This window comes from Dasypus novemcinctus, chromosome 24 (genome assembly GCF_030445035.2).
Source record: "Dasypus novemcinctus isolate mDasNov1 chromosome 24, mDasNov1.1.hap2, whole genome shotgun sequence".
Classification (NCBI taxonomy): domain Eukaryota; kingdom Metazoa; phylum Chordata; class Mammalia; order Cingulata; family Dasypodidae; genus Dasypus; species Dasypus novemcinctus.
The window spans coordinates 33,909,928-33,928,218 of record NC_080696.1 but is presented as its reverse complement, the minus strand read 5'-3'; the positions used below and the strand labels follow the sequence as shown (position 1 = coordinate 33,928,218).

The window sequence follows — 18,291 nt, the reverse complement described above, 5'->3', positions numbered from 1 at the left end:
GGAAGATCTATTGGACAGCACAGCTTTGGAAGGGTTCTCAGCCTAGGACAACATGGGAGTTTCTAAACCAGCTGGGTAAGAATCTCTATGGGGAGAAGCCCCAGTGACCTGGTCTGGGAAGAAGGGGAGGGGAGGGGAGAAAAAGCAAGCCTCAGGCCCTCCCCCACCCCCCAGCCTATTCCCTTCAAGAACAACCCCAGGCCCAGCTCCAAGGGGAGAGAAGTCCCAAAGAGGAGTCCTTGAGGACCCCAGCCTGTGCTGTAATCCCCAGTGAGAATGGAGAAGGACAGGGGATGGCCACAGCACCGTCCAGTGCCACCCCTGGGGTCACCCTCCTCAGAGTCTCAGCAGAGGTGCGATATGAGGTGTGTGTGTGGGGGGGACAGGCTGTGGGCAGGGAAGAGAAAGGAGAGAAGGGGTGTGTGACAGAGACTGTCAGAGATCAGCCCCTCTCCCTTAAGCCTCCCAAGCCTGCCCGGAGGTGCCTGTCTCTGCTGTGGCCGGCAGTGACTGCCCACCCGTGTCAGCATCTGACCCCACCCCCCACTTCCCACAGGCCCGGCCACCTCTGATCTCCGGGGAGCTGATAGCCTCCAGGATGGGGGGTGAGGGGGCGTCCTTGGAGTCAGATGACTGGTCACTGCAGGCCCCGTTGGTGAGGATGGAGTCTTCCCTCCCGCTGGCGTCCTCCTCGCCGTTCAGATGCCTGGTATCTCCCTTCATTGTTTCCTGCGGGTGAGGGCCAGGCTGGGTAGGGTAGAAGGGACGCAGGGGCACAAGGGGCAGCGCAGCCCCAAACCTCCCACCATTGGCTCCACGTTCTCAGACCAAGAGCCAGCCATGAGCCATCCATTCTCAGGGTGATGCTCGTGCCCAACGACCCCACCCAGGCTGCCCCCAGAGCTTGCCCCCTCACCAAACTCGGAGGCTCAGGACTTGGTTCCATGTGGCCCGGCGACCCTGAAGGCTCAGACGCCAGCGCCTGGGGCAGTGGAGGGGGCCGGGGCTGGGGTCTCAGCCTCAGGCTGCTCTGTGCAATTAGCGGCCCCTTCAAACAATGCCATTTAGGACCTGCCTGCCCCGGCCAGCCTGCCTCCAGCCTCGGCCCCCACGGCCCTTGGCCCCCTCTCTCTGCCCAGCCTCTGCAGGGCCTCAGGAAGCCAGTGCATTATTTTCCCTCCTGACCCCTTTGTTTGCTCTCTCCCTTCCCCTCAATCTCCAGGTCCTCTTCCTACCAGACCCCTCCTCCCCCACAGAACCGCTTCTCTCCTCTCCATGGCAGCACAAGCCCCGCCCCAGCCCATCCTCGGGGGCCCATTGGTCTGCTGGCCTGTCGCTCATTCCCCTCCTCCCTCACCAGCTGGGGCTCAGAGTCCCAAGTTCCCAAGAAGGGAAGGGGTGGGGGAGGCACCGGCTTAGGACTGGGCAGTTAACTGCTCCAACCTCACCCCCATCTCTGGGATCTGGTCTCCCCACTGCTGCCCCTCCATTAACTGCATGGTCGCTGGGCAAATCCTGCTGCTGACAGGCTGGATGGCCTAGGGCCTGGGCCTAGTGACCAGGGACACCGTCTGGTACATCATGGGGGCTTAGACATGTGACAGGACAGGCATCCTTCCCTAGACTAATCCTCCTAAAGCGGCTGTGTCCATTTTACAGAAAAAGAAAAACGGATGCATAGACAAGGCTAAGGCCTCCAAGGTCCCATTATTGTCTAAAAGGTTAAGGATAAAGAGGACACCAGGCTCAATGGCCCCAGGGCACAGAATGTCAGCCATACCCAGAATTTCCCAGTCACAGGACACTGCCGTTAGATCAGGGTGAGGGCTCCCCACTCTCCCATCCCTTGGTTTCACCCAAAGGGTTCAAGAAGGGTATTAGCACCACACCCTCCTGTCTAGCCATCCACTTGCCGGGCTCACTGCCTCTGCACCCCCACTACTGACATCTCGGGGACTCTCCAGGTGACGCCCAAACGCACGCTACCCACCCGGGTTCCTTCTCAAAGCAGAACCTGGGCCTGCTAGGCACCCAACTGCAGCTGCGTCACGCCCACCAGGGGGAGCTGTGGGACTCATTCTAAGGTGGCCTGTGGCACCCCCAAGGGGTTTTGCCTTTGGTTACCTCAGACCCCAATTCTAGTCTCTGGCGCCCATCCCAGAGGCATGGGGGCAAGGCAACTAGACTGCCATCCCTGAGGTGGTCTGGGGACCAGCGTCGTAGGTCAAGCTGCATCACCTGGGAGCTGTTAGAGCTACAGAATCTCAGGCACCACCCTGAACCTTATTCGATCAGGACCTACATTTTAACAAGATTCCTGGGTGATTAATATGCAAGTTAGGGAAGCAGACGTGGCTCAACTGATAGAGCATTCATCTACCATATGGAGGGTCCAGGGTTCGGTCCCCAGGGCCTCCTCACCCATGTGGTGAGCTGGCCCATGTGCAGTGCTGCCGTGTGCAGGGAGTGCCATGCCACGCAGGGGTGCCCCGTGTAGGGGTGTCCCACGCACAAGGAATGCGCCCCGCAAGGAGAGCCGCCCTGCATGGAAAAAGCACAGCCGCCCAGGAGTAGGGCCACACACACAGATAGCTGATGGAGCAAGATGACGCAGCAAAAAAAGATGCAGTTTCCCAGTGCCACTGGATAATACAAGCGGATGCTGAATAACACACAGCAAATGGACACAGAGAGCAGACAATGGGGGGGGAGGGCAGAGAAATAAAATAAATCTGAAAAAAAAAATGCAAGTTAAAGAAGCACTGTTGGAAGGCACCTGCCGCTGACAGCACAAAATCGCCTAAGTGTATTTATCTATGCTGCAGGGTCCAGGTCATGGAGTACACAGTAATCCCTCAACCCTCTTGTTTTGGTTCTCAACGTTAGGGTGCTTTTATCCCCTAAAAAGCTTTATTCCCCTACAGGCTGGAGGATACGCCTGACCAATCAATCCAACCAGCCGCTCCTCAGCCTCTTCCCTCAAGCCCTCACCTGGAAGAACAGGCTGACCTATGGCCAATTCCTGTGAGGCCAAGGACCCAGGATCCCAGGGAAACTGCTGGAGTGTGGTTCAGAGTAATAATTAATTTCAAGCATTTCACCTCAGGCCAAACCAGTGAACTAAGTAAGCCAGGAGGCCTGGCGTGGGAAGGGAGGCTGGCCTGAGGGATGCAAGAGACCAGGAGGACCTGCTACCCCAGGCAGCAATATCCCCTCTGGAGACATGGGACAGCGGGGGCCAGGATCCGTTGGGCAGGAGCTGGTGGCAAGTCAGAGGCCAAATCGAGGGACGTCCTGCTTCTGGGGGTTCCAGTTGGTGGTGGGTTCTCAAGAAGCCAGACAGAGTGTCCCCTCCTAGACAGAACCAGGTGGGCCCTATAGCCCAGAGCTGACAATGATTAACCAACTCAGACCTTCTCCAGGTCCCCAGCAGTGCCTCCCCGCTGTGTGGGAAGGGCACCTTCGCAGTGCCAGATCTCAGCATTCATGAAAAACCTCGGGCTCTCGGAAAACAGACTCATGAGTAACAGAGGAAGATTCAGATAAAGCAGCGGGTGCCTTGGCTAAGCGGGCAGGAAAATACTCCTTGTTACATAATTTAAATCGTGAGTTAGAAAATTTACAAAACTTAAAACGTGAGTTCATAAAAAGGAAAGTTCCTTCTCTGTACTTTTTTTCATCATTTGTAGCACTCTGGGTTTGCGATGAAATTACTTTTGCCACCTTACCGCTGGGACTCCCCGTGTGTAGACAGAACACATCACCTTCCAGAAACGCACCATGACTGAAAAATGCCCTCCTCAGTTCACGCCAGCCTCCCGATGTGGGCTGCTGCGCCCGTGGAGAGCCCTCCCCATCTCTCTACCGCATGCCTTTAATTACTCAGCCTTCAGAAACCCCAGCTCAGAAGCCAGGAAGCCTTCTCCCCTCTACTCCGAAAGTCTTCCCTTTCCCCTCCCCCCCATGCAGGTCATACATCCTCACATCTGGTAATAAAAGCAACCTCTTTTCAGTGCGTACTGTTCACCTGTATTGACTCATTTAATTCTTAAATAAGTATACCATTACCCCTTTTTTCAGCTGGGGAAACTGAGGCACAGACAGGTGAAGCGACATAGTACATACTTCATTAACGTTTCTTGTCAAAGGCTGTGCCTACCACCCCACTCTTCTAATATCCATAGCAGCTAATCTTGGCCAGGTTCCTGCTGTAGGCACAGTTCAAGTATCTCCTTGGCCCCACCCCACCCTAGGGCGGGTCTTGTGATTAACCTGCTTTCAGCGGGCTCAGGTGAGTTAATTAAGTCACCAACCAAGTGGCAGTGCCAAGACTCGTGCCCAGACAGACCAGGGCACGTGCCTGTTAACTGTTGTGCCCTGACAGACAAGAATTATAAAAGTAATGAACAAAGCATCCATCCCAGGAGCTACAGGCAGCTTTATGGCTGAGGGACATGAAAAACCTGGGGCATGTTTGCTTTCACCAGAGCCTGATGCCTAACCTCACCATGAGGCATGAACTCTGACCCTTCCCCAGAGGCTGGGGTTCAGCTTGTGACTCAGAAATGAGCAGCAGCGCTAGGTAGGCCCACCACAAAGCTCTCCCCATAAGGTCCTGCCTCATTAGTGTGGGGTGCCTGAGCCCCAACTGAACCAGGTCAGACATGCTCAAATGCAATGTGGCAGACAGGGCAGGAGGCTCAAGACTCCCCCACAACCCAGCTAGAAGCTGAGAACTGACATCATCCATTTCCTCCAGGCTGGCACCGGCAGCAGGGCTATTTCACAGCACCTTGTAAATGTTAATTGTATTAATTAAACCTCACAACGCTGGAAAGGGAGGCAGTAGGGAGAAGGGAGGGCCCATTGGGTGGAAGAGCGGCCCCTTTGGGCCTCCCTGCCCCACCCCCAGCTCCTCAGGGTTTAGAAATTTGGTGAAATGAAAAGGGAAAGATATTCCCGCCTTCCCTATTTAAAATTCCTTCTCCACAGCCTGGGGGAGGGAGATCTAGACTCCTGAAGGCTCCCCCCTTCGGCAGCTCCAGTTTTCTTAATTGCTCCCTCTGCCCCAGATCCGGCTGCAGAGCTGAGATGGCGTGATTGATTCCTACGTACCTTACAAAGCGCCGAGCTACTCCTATCCTCACTTTAAAGAGGAGTACGCTGAAGCGCAAACAGGACGTCCCTTGCTCAGGAATACACCATGAAGAGAGCAATTTAGGTCTAAGACAACCTTAAAACCATGTGCTAAGCGTAGTTATAAAAAGTAAACCGGTGGGGGGAGGGGCGCGGATGTGGCTCAGTGGTTGAGTGCCGGCTTCCCACATACGAGGTCCCGGGTTCATTCCTGGGTCCCTGGTACCTCAAAAAAAAAAAAAAAAAAAAAGTAAAACAGAGGGAGGGCCACTCCACCCAGGTGAGGAGGGAGGAGAGGGACGGCATGTACAAAGGCAAGAGGGCCAGAAACAGGCCATCCACCTGGCCAGGGAGGGACAGAGCAAAAGGTCCCAGTTCAGTGCCTTTGCTGATAAGAGTTTAGCAAATTCCAGAAAAGGATCAGATGTACAGGAAAGCAGAAAAGGCGCTCAATGTTTTCCTCAAACCTCAGTTTCCTCATCTGTGAAATGAAGTGACACCACCTAATTCACTCCGTAGCTGGTGCTGAGGATCCCACACTAGATAATACAATCCAGAGACCTGGCAATCTCATGTGCCATCCTGCCACCCTCACCAACCCAGCCTCCCAGAAGGAATTAGAGGCACATCCCTTCATCCTTGACTCAGGAGTTTGCATGGTTCCTAAGTGCCTCTAGGTCATGACTATGCACCACAGTCATCCTACAATAAAAACCAGCCTTGTCATATCAACAATCACCAGAAGAATTGACCCAAATGGGGGCAAATTGGACAAGCACAAAATTTGGCTACATACAATTGTTATTTGCAACGTTGCTCATAATAGCAAAATTTAACAAAAACACTTAAGGGGAGTGGGTGTAGCTCAGTGGTTGAGTTTCTGCTTCCCATGTATGAGGTCTCAGGTTCAATCCCCAGTACCTCCTAAAAATTAATTAATTAATTTAATCCATTGCTGCCATGGATTAAAATAAAACACAGATAAGTTTCGGGGGTGCAGGGAGGAAACTGACCCATACATAAAGATCTAAAAATATATGGCAACTTAAACTGGGAGGAGTGGGATTGGGGAGGTAAAGAGACCAAAGTTTCTTTCTACCATATTTACACAGAATGCAAGCAACCAGTCCCCTTCCTCTACAACTGCTCTGGGAAACCCTTGGAAGGGTGTGAGAATGCAAGGAGAATAGTCAAAGTAACAGAAATTGGGGAGTAGGGCAGCCCTATGCAAAACCACAACCAAAGGGACCTCTCCCAAGGAAGCAAATATTCTAAAAAGCCACTCCCTGCCTCTGCCCCTCACATCAGGCTGCAACCCAGGACCACTGCCCAGCTGTCTCAACAGCCAAGAATGCCTTATATCTCAAGTCTGAACATCAATGCAGTGGAGATAAGGGCTCAGCCTTTCCTATGGCAGCCCAACAGTATCATCCAGAATGCAGAGTAACCATTATCTTACTACACAGCAGTTCTACTGCTAGGAATCCACCCAGTCCACAGCTGTCGTATATACAGATATTTGCCACAACCCCTTTACCATAGTAGAGGTTGCAAATAAATGACCATCAGTAAGACTGGCAGCTGTTTATGGAAAGTCTGCATGACTTTTCTGTAAACCTACAACTGCTATTTTGAAAAGGATTTAGGAGCGGGTATAGCTCAGTGGTTGAACCCCTGTCTCACATGTATGAGATCCCAGGTTCAATCTCTGGTACTTCCTTAGAAAAAAAAAAAAGATATGTAAAAATACTTACATAAGAGACTAGCTAGGGAAAATGGACTTAGCCCAGTGGTTAGGGTGTCCGTCTACCACATGGGAGGTCCGTCTACCACATGGGAGGTCCGTCTACCACATGGGAGGTCCGTCTACCACATGGGAGGTCCGCGGTTCAAACCCCGGGCCTCCTTGACCCTTGTGCAGCCGGCCCATGCCCAGCGCTGATGCGCGCAAGGAGTGCCGTGCCACGCAGGGGTATCCCCCGCGTAGGGGAGCCCCATGCTCAAGGAGTGTGCCCCGTAAGGAGAGCCGCCCAGCGCGAAAGAAAGTGCAGCCTGCCCAGGAATGGCGCTGCCCACACTTCCCGTGCCGCTGACGACAACAGAAGCGGACAAAGAAACAAGATGCAGCAAATAGACACAGAGAACAGACAACCGGGGGAAGGGGGGGAATTAAATAAATAAATCTTTAAAAAAAAAAAGAGACTAGCTAAGTAAATTACAATGCAGCCATACTAGAATACTAAGCTTAGGGACAATGAATGAGGTTAGCTATTGCTAGATAAGGCCACATTCCTATTTTTAAAGAAATGGAATCTAACAATGCAATTCCATTGTTAATATGCTGGCATATCCATTAAGTCATGTTCTTCCACTTTTTTATCCTTAATTTTTTAAAGATTTATTTATTTATTTATTTCTCTCCCCTTCCCCCACCCCCTGCCATTCCCTATGTGTTCTTCTGTGTCCTCTCACATTCTTGTCAGTGGCACTAGGAATCCGTGTCTCTTTTTGTTGCATCATCTTGCTGCATCAGCTCTGTGTGCGCAGTGCCAGTCCTGGACAGGCGGTGCTTTTTTCACACAGCACAGCTCTTATGGAGCACATTCCTTGTGCGTAGGGCTCCCCTATGTGGGATACACCCCTGCGTGACACAGCACTCCTTGTGTGCATCAGCACTGCATGTGGGCCAGCTCACCACATGTCAGAAGGCCCTGGGTTTGAACCCTGGACCTTCCATATGGTATGGCAGATGCTCTATCAGTTGAGCCAAATCCACTTCCCTATCCTTAACTTTTAAAATGTCATTTTAAAAACACTTAAACATTGTCCAAGAAAATTCCTTCCTTGAAATTGGCCTTTCAGGTTTAATCAACCTAACTTCATTTTTGTATGTTGTGAGGTAGGGATTTCCCAATAAGGAAACCTATGATGATGACTAGTATGCTCATATATAGTTCCCATATATATATGGGCTTATTTCTAGGCTCTTTTCTGTTCACTATAGCATTACAATAAGTAGCAATACCTGTTAGGGCAAGCCTGACCTTCAAAAGTTCCAGTTATCTTCTCCTTAGGATGCCTTGACCATCCCCCTTAGAGTGTTCTCATTTCCCATTCCCTTTCCTTTCTAGGAACTTAGCTCTGTATATAAATAAATTTAAGACAGCATTTCTAAGGAGGGCTTTCAGATTATCTCCACCCAAACCATAGAACACGTCCTTGTGTGTTATTTCTAAATAAAAAGACAAAATGCTCACAAAAGAAAAACTAGGCATGTTGTAATCAAAATTTAAAGAAAAAGAAATGTTAAAATAAGGCCCACAGGTAAGGAGGCTGCATACAGTAATTGACAAGAAAAAAAGCCATGATATTTAACATAAACGACTTACAACAGACATGAAATAGGCCTGTGGACAAAGCAGTGGGCACTTGGCACTGAATACTTATGAGTATCTTAACCCAGCATGCCTGTAGCCTTTTGCCAGTTGTCAGTTCAAGCCAGGTGGAGGCTGAGGGTCTTGGAAAGGAAAATGTGACAGCTTTTTACCCCAAATTCCATTCCTTGCTAGTTGGTTGTCCTTAGGTTATGGTGACAACCATATTTAATATTTAGCAATAGTCTACTGCATTTACAGCTGAACATGTAACATCCTAGGATAACGGAGGTCCCTGGGTTTCTACAGATATTTGCAAATTTGCCCAAGGATTTCGTGGAAGCCAAGGCCCTGAGTCTCATCAAGCTCCATTTTTGGTGAGGATAAGGTTTCCTTACCCAGGTGCCAACCACCACCCAGGGTCAGAGAGTGTGGCCAGCAGGTAGCCAGGCCCTCAGTCCTCTCCACTAAGTGTGGGCCTGTAACAGCCTCAGTGGATCCTCTTCAATAACCCTGCCCCTGTAGGCCCCAAACTTGAAGTAAGAGGGGAAAAAACCCACTCCTTTATCCATTCATCTCCTGGGTGGATGAGCTCCTGCTATGATTCAGGACCATGTCACATTAAGCACTGAGGTCTCCGGCAGGCAAAGGCCAGACAGCCCTGAACTCACGGAGCTGCCTCCATGTCTCCTCTAGGGCTGCAGCTACAGGAAGCTCAGACAAAGTGGTGCCCTGCTTCTGCTGCTTCAGTTAAGTCACACGGCAGTCACGAAGCCAGGACGCCTGGGATGCAGACCAAGAAGGCATCATCCTTACTCCGGGAACTGGAAAGCAGTGGAAGCCTGGGTTCCCGCCGCAGCTCAGTCCTAGGCATGGTCACTCAGAGCAGAAAGCAAATACTGCTGGACTCCAGAAAAGCCTAGGCAGAGGCCCAATTACCTCAGAAGGTGGGGCTGCAGGGAGGGATGGAAAAGGACTAGTTAGAGCCCCGTAGGTTCCCAGCCCAATCCCTGGCCTGAAGGCAGCCACCCCTCCCCCCAGAGGAAAATCGACCTGGGCTGAAAACTCCCGCCTGAAAACTCCCCAGCTACCTTTCCCTCAGGCCAGCCAGGCCCAATACCTGGCAGATTCCTCCTCTAGGGAATAAGACAGACCTGGGAGCACAGAGAGCTTCCCTCAGATTTTTGGCATTTGGGAGATGCAAAGGCAAGTTCAAGTCACTGTCTCACAAGGAAACCTAATAGTTTTCAAGTCCCACATACAAGAAGAGCAGGCAGTCAGCGTTTTAGTTACTTTCAAAAGACCAAAGAGATGCACAACGAATAAATATTATAGAAAGCACTAAACACTAGAATATTGCCAGAGATCAAAGATGTTGCACCCATAAAACAAGATGGAGACATTAAAAATTGGAATTTGGGGAACAAGAACTCTAAACATAAAAGGCAAAAATTCAAGAGAGGTGGGCTGGAAGCTGAGGATGTTGCACAAAGTAGAATATAAAGACAAATGGTCAAAGAAAATTCCAGTCAGACCAGGAGACTGAACAACTGATTAACAGCTACAGAATGTAAGCAGAATAAACTGCAAAGGATGCAAGAGCCCAAGGCATTTCTTCCTTCAAATATAGGATGAGTTCCCAGATTGAAAAATCACCTCTCATCCTCCCCACGCAGCTCCCCACACAGACTGGATCTGCACCAATCCCTCCCCCCCCAAACAAATTATTGGTTAAGAATCTTTTCCCACTGACACCTGTTTCTCTTGCTCCCGTCCATCAACCTTCCCAATCATTTTTGGAAATGTATTCCTGATTTCCTGTTCAAAATCTTTTCAATGTAGACCCCTCTCTCCCATAAATTCAAAGGCTGTAAAAGGTAGATAATTTTTGGAAAAGTTAGGTTTTATACCCTGCCCCACACACCCACACAAGCTGCACCAGAGCTTGCACGGGGTAGCGTCCGCGGGTTGTGCTAAGTTTGTGGGAATAAGAAAATCTCCAAGTTAAGTGACTTAGGCAAATTGGCTGGAGGAGGAACAAGAACAGAGGCCAATATTGGGAATTCCAAAGCTCCTTTCCTACTGTGCCACCCCACCACCACCACTCCCCGGGAAACCTGGGAAACCCAGGTGATCCCAGTGCCCTCTGAAGACTTCAACTAAGCCAACTTTCCTTGCCAAACACTCTGCATGTTCCTTGGATTCATGTCCCTTCCCTTGCGAAGACCTCTCCATTTCTCCATTTCTAGAAGAAACTGAGTAGTTCCCAAATGGCAAACCGGTGGTTACCTTGGGATGATGAGATTATGGGTACTTTTTACTTTTTTCTTGGCATCTGAAGATGGTGAATTTGATTTCCAGTCATATCAAAAACAAAGTGAATGTCTTTTTAAATATTCCAATTCCCTATGGAAAAAAATAGTTCCTTCTCAGTCTGTGCTTATTTCTTGGAAAAACCATCAGGAATGCTAAATGGAATGCATTTCTCCCAAGAAGTAAATAATTTGCTAATACCTAACATTCAACATTTATTTAATCTTCATAATGGGCAAATTTTTAAATCTGTATCATCTCAACTGGTTTTAAACTTCATCATCTCCTGGAATTGGCCAACAATTTTACAGATGGAGCAACTGAGGATTAGCCACTGGCTTATAGTGAGCAAGAACGTAAACCAGGCATAAAGCTCAGGGGCCCCGTTGCTCTAAAACCTCAGCTACCTGTGAATAAGCAACTAAGTCTTGCTAAACAGAAAGTCCACTGGATTTCAGTCAACCTCCTAGCAACCCTGCTGCATAGGTGTTCTTGTACCCACTTCACAGATGAGAACAAGTATGTCAAGAAAGGTAATCCACCATAGCTGTCTATGTGCAGGGCCCTCTGCATTTACCAGGCCTCTTCCTCCAGCCAACATTTGGCACCTGCACTGGATTTTTCCCTTCTGGAAGGTGAGTCAAGGACGTTCCTCTTTACAAGAGAGTGGTCTGCAAAAGAAATGAATTCCATATTTCCCCAGTTCTAGTCCCATACTGAATATCACCTTAAATGTTTAATTCTTTAAAAAAAGACTTTACCAGAAGGATGTGTCTGGGCTGACATCCTACCCCTAATAAGGGGCTGTGGGTGAGGGGACAGGACCACCCACACTCAGGAGGAGCTTCAGCTTAAGCAAGAACCATACCAGATGAATTTGAAAAAGGTGTCTGCACTGGGGGCGGGGCAACAGGCCTGGGGAGTCTGGGACAAAGGAATCCCAAAGTAAGTTTTCCCGCAGGGAGAACTGTCCAAACTTCCAAGGAAGCAGGACCCTGAGGCTACAGTAATGTGGGAGGACAGGCACCTCTTGGTCACAGTCCTTGTGGCTTAAGGAAGGGAATGGGAGGAAAGCAGCCTTCCCCAACCCCTACCTCCCAGGTTCCTCCCTTAGCCCCCTGTGGCTCCAAGGTCCCCTCCTCCCTTCCCCCAACCTTTGCAAGGGGTGGGGATTATGCCAATGAGTAAGGAGCAGACTGCAGCCCAGCCCAGGCCCCTTTGTCACAGCCCCCTCCACCCCAACGGGGAAAGGTAATGGATCTGACTTAGCTCTGCAATTACATCTTCAAGGTAGGCCCCAAGCGGGAAGGGGGGGGGGGGTGGTTAAAAATGGTCCCAACCCATAAAATAAAACCATGGCTCCTTTCAAAAGCGAACAAAGGCGTTCCTTCCTGCCAACTCCCAAATCAAGGACAATAGTTTCGAGAGGAATAGAGCACCTCCATGTAAGAAGTCAGGAAAGGAAGGGCCTGGCAGAGGTACCTCCACCCCCAATTCTTGTTAACAGCCATCTAAAAAAAGGGAGCTGATTAATGAATGAATACCGTTATCAACATTCATCATGTGCTGACCGGGTGCTAGCCACTATCCCACTGAATCCTTACTGGAGCCCTCTGTGGTTATTTCACCCATCGAACATCTGAGGAAAATCAAGGATTACAGAGGTTGTCACCCACATAAAACTGGTTTTATCCTTAAACAACCTGGGATTATTAGGATTATTCCTATTTCACAGATGTAATAACTACAGCCCAAAGTGGAGAAAGGACTTGCTGGGACAGCCTAAAGAGGGCAGCCTTAAACAGGCTGTACTAGATTAGTGTCAACCATGGCTAACATTTATTGAGTGCTCACTGCATACCAGCCCTATAAAGTAGGCACCATCATCTCAACCTGGAAAACTGGAAAGTCTCCACCTGGGGTTTCCAAGGGCCAGTGAGGAAGTTAAAGAGGTCTGGCAGAGAAGGGCAGGGGCAGGTCAGCATCCAGGGCCCCTAAGTGAGGGTCCCAGCAGGGAACTGCCTCACAAAAACAACTGCCACTACTCCGCCAAAACCCTAAGCATCCAGGATGCAGTTCAAAGTTCATGCTGTCCTTAATTCTCTAACTCATACAAGTCTCAGATTTTGAGGGCTCCAGCAAGCCTCCTCTCCCAGGCCAAAGGTTAAGTGAGCCAGGCCCCTGGGCTCAGGACACTTGCAGCGCTTCGGTGCCTCAGGGGAGTGATTCTAGCAGGAAAGCCTGGGCCCGAGAGCAACTTAGTTTTGCTAACTTGCTAAATAAATCCGCTCTTTCCCAGCTTTTACTTTCTCCTCTGTAAAATGAGGCTCAACAGACCCCCTACCCGACTCCAGCCAATCACCAGGGCTTAAAAACCTGTTTCCTAGGGAGTGGTGCTGGAGGTTGCAAGACCTCCGCTAGCGAGTTAGGGAATCTAGCAAGTTAGGGAATCGTGGCCGAACTCGCCCCGGAAGAGAGGAAGGTGAGCCCCCAGGGCAGGCTGTGTGGCGGGCGAGGGAGTCACCGCCCCCCACCCCCCCTCACGCTGGCTCCTCGAGAACCAGGTGAGCGTCGGAAGGGTGCAGCCCCTCTGCGGAGGACGTCCCGGCAAGCCCACTGCGCCGCGCCCTCGGTGGCTCAGCTAGGGAGAACCCGCGAGCCCGCCCCTCTGGCTCACGCCCCTCTGGCTCACGCCCCCCGCACGCGTGCACCTCCCGGCCCACCTGCTCTCCTGCACCCACAACTACTACCTCTTTTCTAACCCTGGGAGAAAGAAACGGTTCCTCGCCTGAAACCCCTCTGCCCAAGTCCAAGAAAAGGGACGGATGCCGACCTCGCTGGGCAGAACTCCCCCTGCTGGCATCCACCCACTCCCACACACATACACCTCGCTAAGGGGGACTCCCTGTAAGAGGCCAGGTAAGGGCATCCCCTCCCTACGAGCAAAACCCCTTCTCGCTCATTCTCCCCCTCCGCCCCGGAAAGGCCGCCCTGTCCCCCACCCTAAGGGTGGACCACTCTCCAACTCCGCCCACTGCATCCCCCACATTTTAAGCTTCTTGCCCTCTTCCCCTACTTGAGTCCATGGTCAAGGGACCTTTCCTCCCCTTGCCGCGCCAAACCGGTCCGATCTCCCACCCAGCGGGAGACACCCGCCCCCCCCCCCCCCCCCGCGATGCCCTCGGGAAAGGGTCCGTCCCTTAGAAAGCCGGGAGCCCCGGAACTGGCCGGCCTCCCGGGGCCACGGAGCGCTCACCTGCCCAGGGCTTGGCTCGGGTGCGGCTCCGCTGTCGAGCCGCGGGTCGGGACAGGCTGGCGGGAGGCCGGCGAGCGGCCGCGCAGGGCGCTTGGCTCGCGAATCTCCGGCGCCGATCTCCCAGCTACGTTTACTTGGGCCACTTAACCCCCGCGCTGCCGGCGGGACGCGGCCGCCCGCCTGCCGGCCCGCCAGTGAGTCGGCCGCGTCCGTCGGGGGGCGCTCGGTGCGTCCACGCGGGCTGCGGCCGCAGGGCCCGGGGGCGGCTGCTGCGAGGAAGCGCCGCAGGCGCGACAGAAGAGAGGGTGGGGAGGGGGCGGTGCCGATTCCCCTTGTAACCGGGGCCCGGCTCTCGCCCCGCCCCCACCCGGGGGCGCCCCCGCCGCAGCCACTCAGCGCCCGGCCCGGGAGCCGGGGGGAGCCGAGGGAGGGGAGGAGGGAAATTTGAAATCACTCCGGGAGCCTCCCCCTCCGCTCCTCCTTTCACGGGCACCGCCTCCTGTCCCCCCAGGGCCTCTTGATCCACCAACGGGAATGATATGCACTGCTGGGGTCTCCCCGACATTGGAGACTCCTCCTGGGGCCGTTTTCCCACCCTCACCACGTATACCTACCACCCTGGTTTGGGTGCGGGGGCCCAGACAGGGAAGAGCCCACACTGGAATCTCACAGCCGTGGACTCTCCCCTTTATACCCCCACCCCGTCGCAATGCCACCCGGACGTTCGAGTGGCCCCACCAGGCACCCCTCTCTGGACCCTCTAGTTAGGCCTCCCTCCTGTCTTTGCACCAGGCTCGGCCTTTGTCAGCCATCTTGAGAGGAGGGGAGGGCAGAGCAGGGAAGGCAATCAGGTTCTGGCTTCCTGGATTCTGGAGCCCTGCTGGCATCGACCAGCTGAGGGAGAAGCCCCGCTTTATTAGCTGGTTTCAGTTGCCTCTGTCCTTAAGCCGGCGTGAAACTATTTGAAAACAGCACTTCCTAATATTTATCGCACATTGTATTTGTATTCATATATTTGTTTGCCTTCTTTTTGTCGTCTCTCCACACTTCAGACTGTGAGGGCAGGGTCTCAGTGTATCTTAGCCCACATAGATGCTCCATGAATGTGATAAATGAGTGAATGAACGATTCACATGGCAGCCTACAAGGCTCTATAGGAGTTGGTCCCTGCCACCTTTTCACTTAACTCCAACCAGCTGGCCTCTTTGCTGATCCTGAAAAACTCCAAGCACGTGTACTTACCTCAGGGCCTTTGCCCCTCTCTGTTCCCTCCAGTGGGGTACATGGCCAGCTTTTTATTGAGTTCTTCCAAAGGTCATCTTCTCAAGAGGCTTTTCCTGACCACCCCACCTGAACATATCCTCTCCATGACTCCTAAGCTATTTCGACCTCTTCATAGCACTTAATGTGATCTGAAATTGTTTTTGTGTATTTCCTTGTTTTCTTGTTTATACCCCCAGAGAGGGAGAGAGAGTAAACCCCATGAAGGCAGAAACCACTGCGCCTCCAGTGCCTTCAGAAAAGCCTAGCACCAAAAGAGGCCAGTACCAGTTTGTTGAATGAATGAGCACAAGTTTCTTGCCTCCTGGGCCCTGGCTCTCTGAGTTAAAACCATAGCTTAGAGGGGATAGGGGGTATATGGGGACCTCATATTTCTTGAATGTAACATTAAAAAATAAAGACAAAAAATAAATAAATTAATTAATTAATTAAAAAACCCATAGCTTAATCTCTGCATCTCTTACCACGTAATTGCAGATTAATAAATGGCACATTCTTTGGTAGCTGCAAAAGTTTCCACACTTACTACTTCTTGTTCTACCTAGGAACCTGGAGAGAGGATGAGGGTACACCAAAGAGAAGTGGGCTCAGCTCCTGACACCCACTAGGTCTTTAAGTGAATGAATGACAGGAACTCTTTAGCATTCTGGCAAAAACATCTAAAATTAAGTTCCAGTCAGTTGGTGCAGAAAAACGGGGGTCTCTTGGGAGGACCTGTGGCTTGTTCCCATCATCTGAGATATGTCTGGATGGGAAAGAAAAAAAGCTGGCAAGTCTGTGGGGAGGGCTGCTGGGGCCTCCGTTTTCTGAATCAGAAACTAGAACATGCCACCTGGCCAAGGGTATCTGTGCTACCACCAGGGATGATTGGGAGACCTAGTTGCTGTGCTATTATAGTTTGAATTGTGTCTTCCAAAAAGGCATGCTCAAGTCCTAACTCCCAGTTCCAAGAATGTGAACCTATTTACAAATAAAACATTTGAAAATGTTAGTTAAGATGATAGCTCTATTATCAACTCAGGAAGGTAAGTCCTTTGAATCATCAAATGAGAATCATCATAAACATAAATCTCATCAGCATAATGGTGACCATTTATGGAACACCTATGTGGTAAACTGAGTCCCCCACAAAGATGTGTTCAAGCCCTCACAATCCCCCCCAACCAGGTCCTGTGAACTCATTTGTGAATAGGAACTTTGAAGATCCTATTTGAATAAGATCAAATTGATTTCGGGTAGGCCCTAATCCAAAATTACTTGTGTTCTTACAAACAGGAAATTTTTTTTAATGTTTGTTTTTTTTTTATTTTTTATTTTTTGGTCTTTTTTTTTTTTAATGTTACATTCAAAAAATATGAGGTCCCCATATACCCCCCATCCCCTACAAAAAGGAAATTTGAACACATTAGAACAGAGAGAGACAGAGAAATAATCATGTGACAGAAGCCGAGATTGAGTTATGCCACAAGCCAAGGAGCATCATGAATTCCTGGCCACCCACCAGGGGCCAGGGGAAAGGCATGGAACAGGTTCTTCCCTTTAAGGAGTATGGCTCTGCTCACACCTTGATTTTGGATTTCTAGCCTCCAGAACCATGAGACAGTAAACTTCTGTTGTTTAAGCCAACTAGTCTATGGCACAGATGCCAAAGGGACTGGGTCTTCTGCAACATGGCAGTCATTTCTGGGGACAGCAGACAACCTAAATCCAGCAAAAGGGAATAGAGGGCATGAATGAGCAGGTGTTCTCGGTCCTAGGATTTGGGAATGAGAGTGAAAGTCAGAAGGATGGGTGGAAGAAATATGGCCTGATCTTTCCAAGGCACAGAACTTGACAATTTGCGAAGTTTATTGGTCATATTCACCATCTCATCCAAGCCTCAGGTCGCCCTAGGAGGAGGCCAGGCAAGGAAGACTAGGGACCCATTTGAGATGAGGGGACTGAGATCCAGAGAAGAAAGGGGCTTGTTCAAGGTCAATCCTGCATTCAAACTGTGACTGAGCACCTGCTATGTGGCTAAGAATTCTGAACTTGCAAGATACTGCTGGGGAAGTGTTAGACATTAAATGTAAATGAACAGGTGAATATCAGGTATAGATAAACATAGATAAATAATGGGAAGAAGATAGAGTGGAGTGAGGTCATAGCTAAGAATGGGGGTGTTGATGAGATTTGAGTGAGATCCAAGTGATAAAGAAGCAGCCAAGGGAAGATCTGCGACCTGATGCAGCAAGGGGTGTGGTGTGGGGGCCAGGAGGCCTGTGTGGCCTAAGGAGAGGGAGTGAGGAAGGTCATGCAGGACCTGGCAGGGGCTTGGGGTTTCATACAAAGTAAGATGACGAGTCAGAACATGTTGCCATGATCTGACTCAGATGTTTAAAATACACGTTGGGGGGCCAGGACACTCATCCTGATCTAAAAGAGTGAGATTGGTGGCCAGGACCTCAGTGGGAATGGAGAATGGGGAGAGAAGTGACTGGATCTGGGATAGATTGTGGAGGCTGAGCCAAGTCCTGCCAATAGTGTGTGGGTTAAGGGTAAGAGTGGAGTCAAGGATGTCCCCTGGGATTTGGGCTTGAGCACCTAGGCAAAGAGTGGTTAAAAAGAAAAGACACACATATACATCCCAGAAGCCCACACGGTAATAAATCAAAACCTTGATGGACTTGCCCCTATGTTGTGGTTAAATATTATATTTATGTTGAATTATATCATCATCTGTTTAGTTCTTAGAGAAGGAGCAAGTTTTTAATAACATATGTAAGGTGCTTAGCACCATGTCTGATGAATAATAGGTAGTTAATATGTGGTAGATATGTTTATGGGTAAGTGACTTCACCTCTGTGCTTCAATTTCCTCATCTGTAAAATGGAGAAAAATAATACCTATTTCATAGGGCTGTTATGAGAATTATATATAACTTAATATAAG

General features: G+C 50.5%; 1 protein-coding gene across 6 annotated transcripts in view; it reads right to left on the bottom strand.

Annotated features, from left to right (window-relative positions):
* Positions 1-14,380, bottom strand: part of DNMT3B (DNA methyltransferase 3 beta) — a 39,103-nt gene extending 24,723 nt beyond the window's left edge. For 3 of the 6 annotated variants that reach the window (XM_004464066.4, XM_071211633.1, XM_071211636.1), the window contains exons 1-2: positions 14,080-14,380; positions 567-729 (exon numbers count right to left, since the gene is read on the bottom strand). In XM_004464066.4, coding sequence (XP_004464123.2) covers positions 567-723 — 157 coding nt within the window. In that variant the 5' untranslated portion in view covers positions 724-729; positions 14,080-14,380. Of the gene's footprint in view, positions 1-566; positions 730-916; positions 1,200-14,079 lie in introns of those variants that run through there. The other 3 variants (XM_058286896.1, XM_071211634.1, XM_071211635.1) reach the window with 2 other exon arrangements.
* Positions 14,381-18,291: the final 3,911 nt, after the last annotated feature.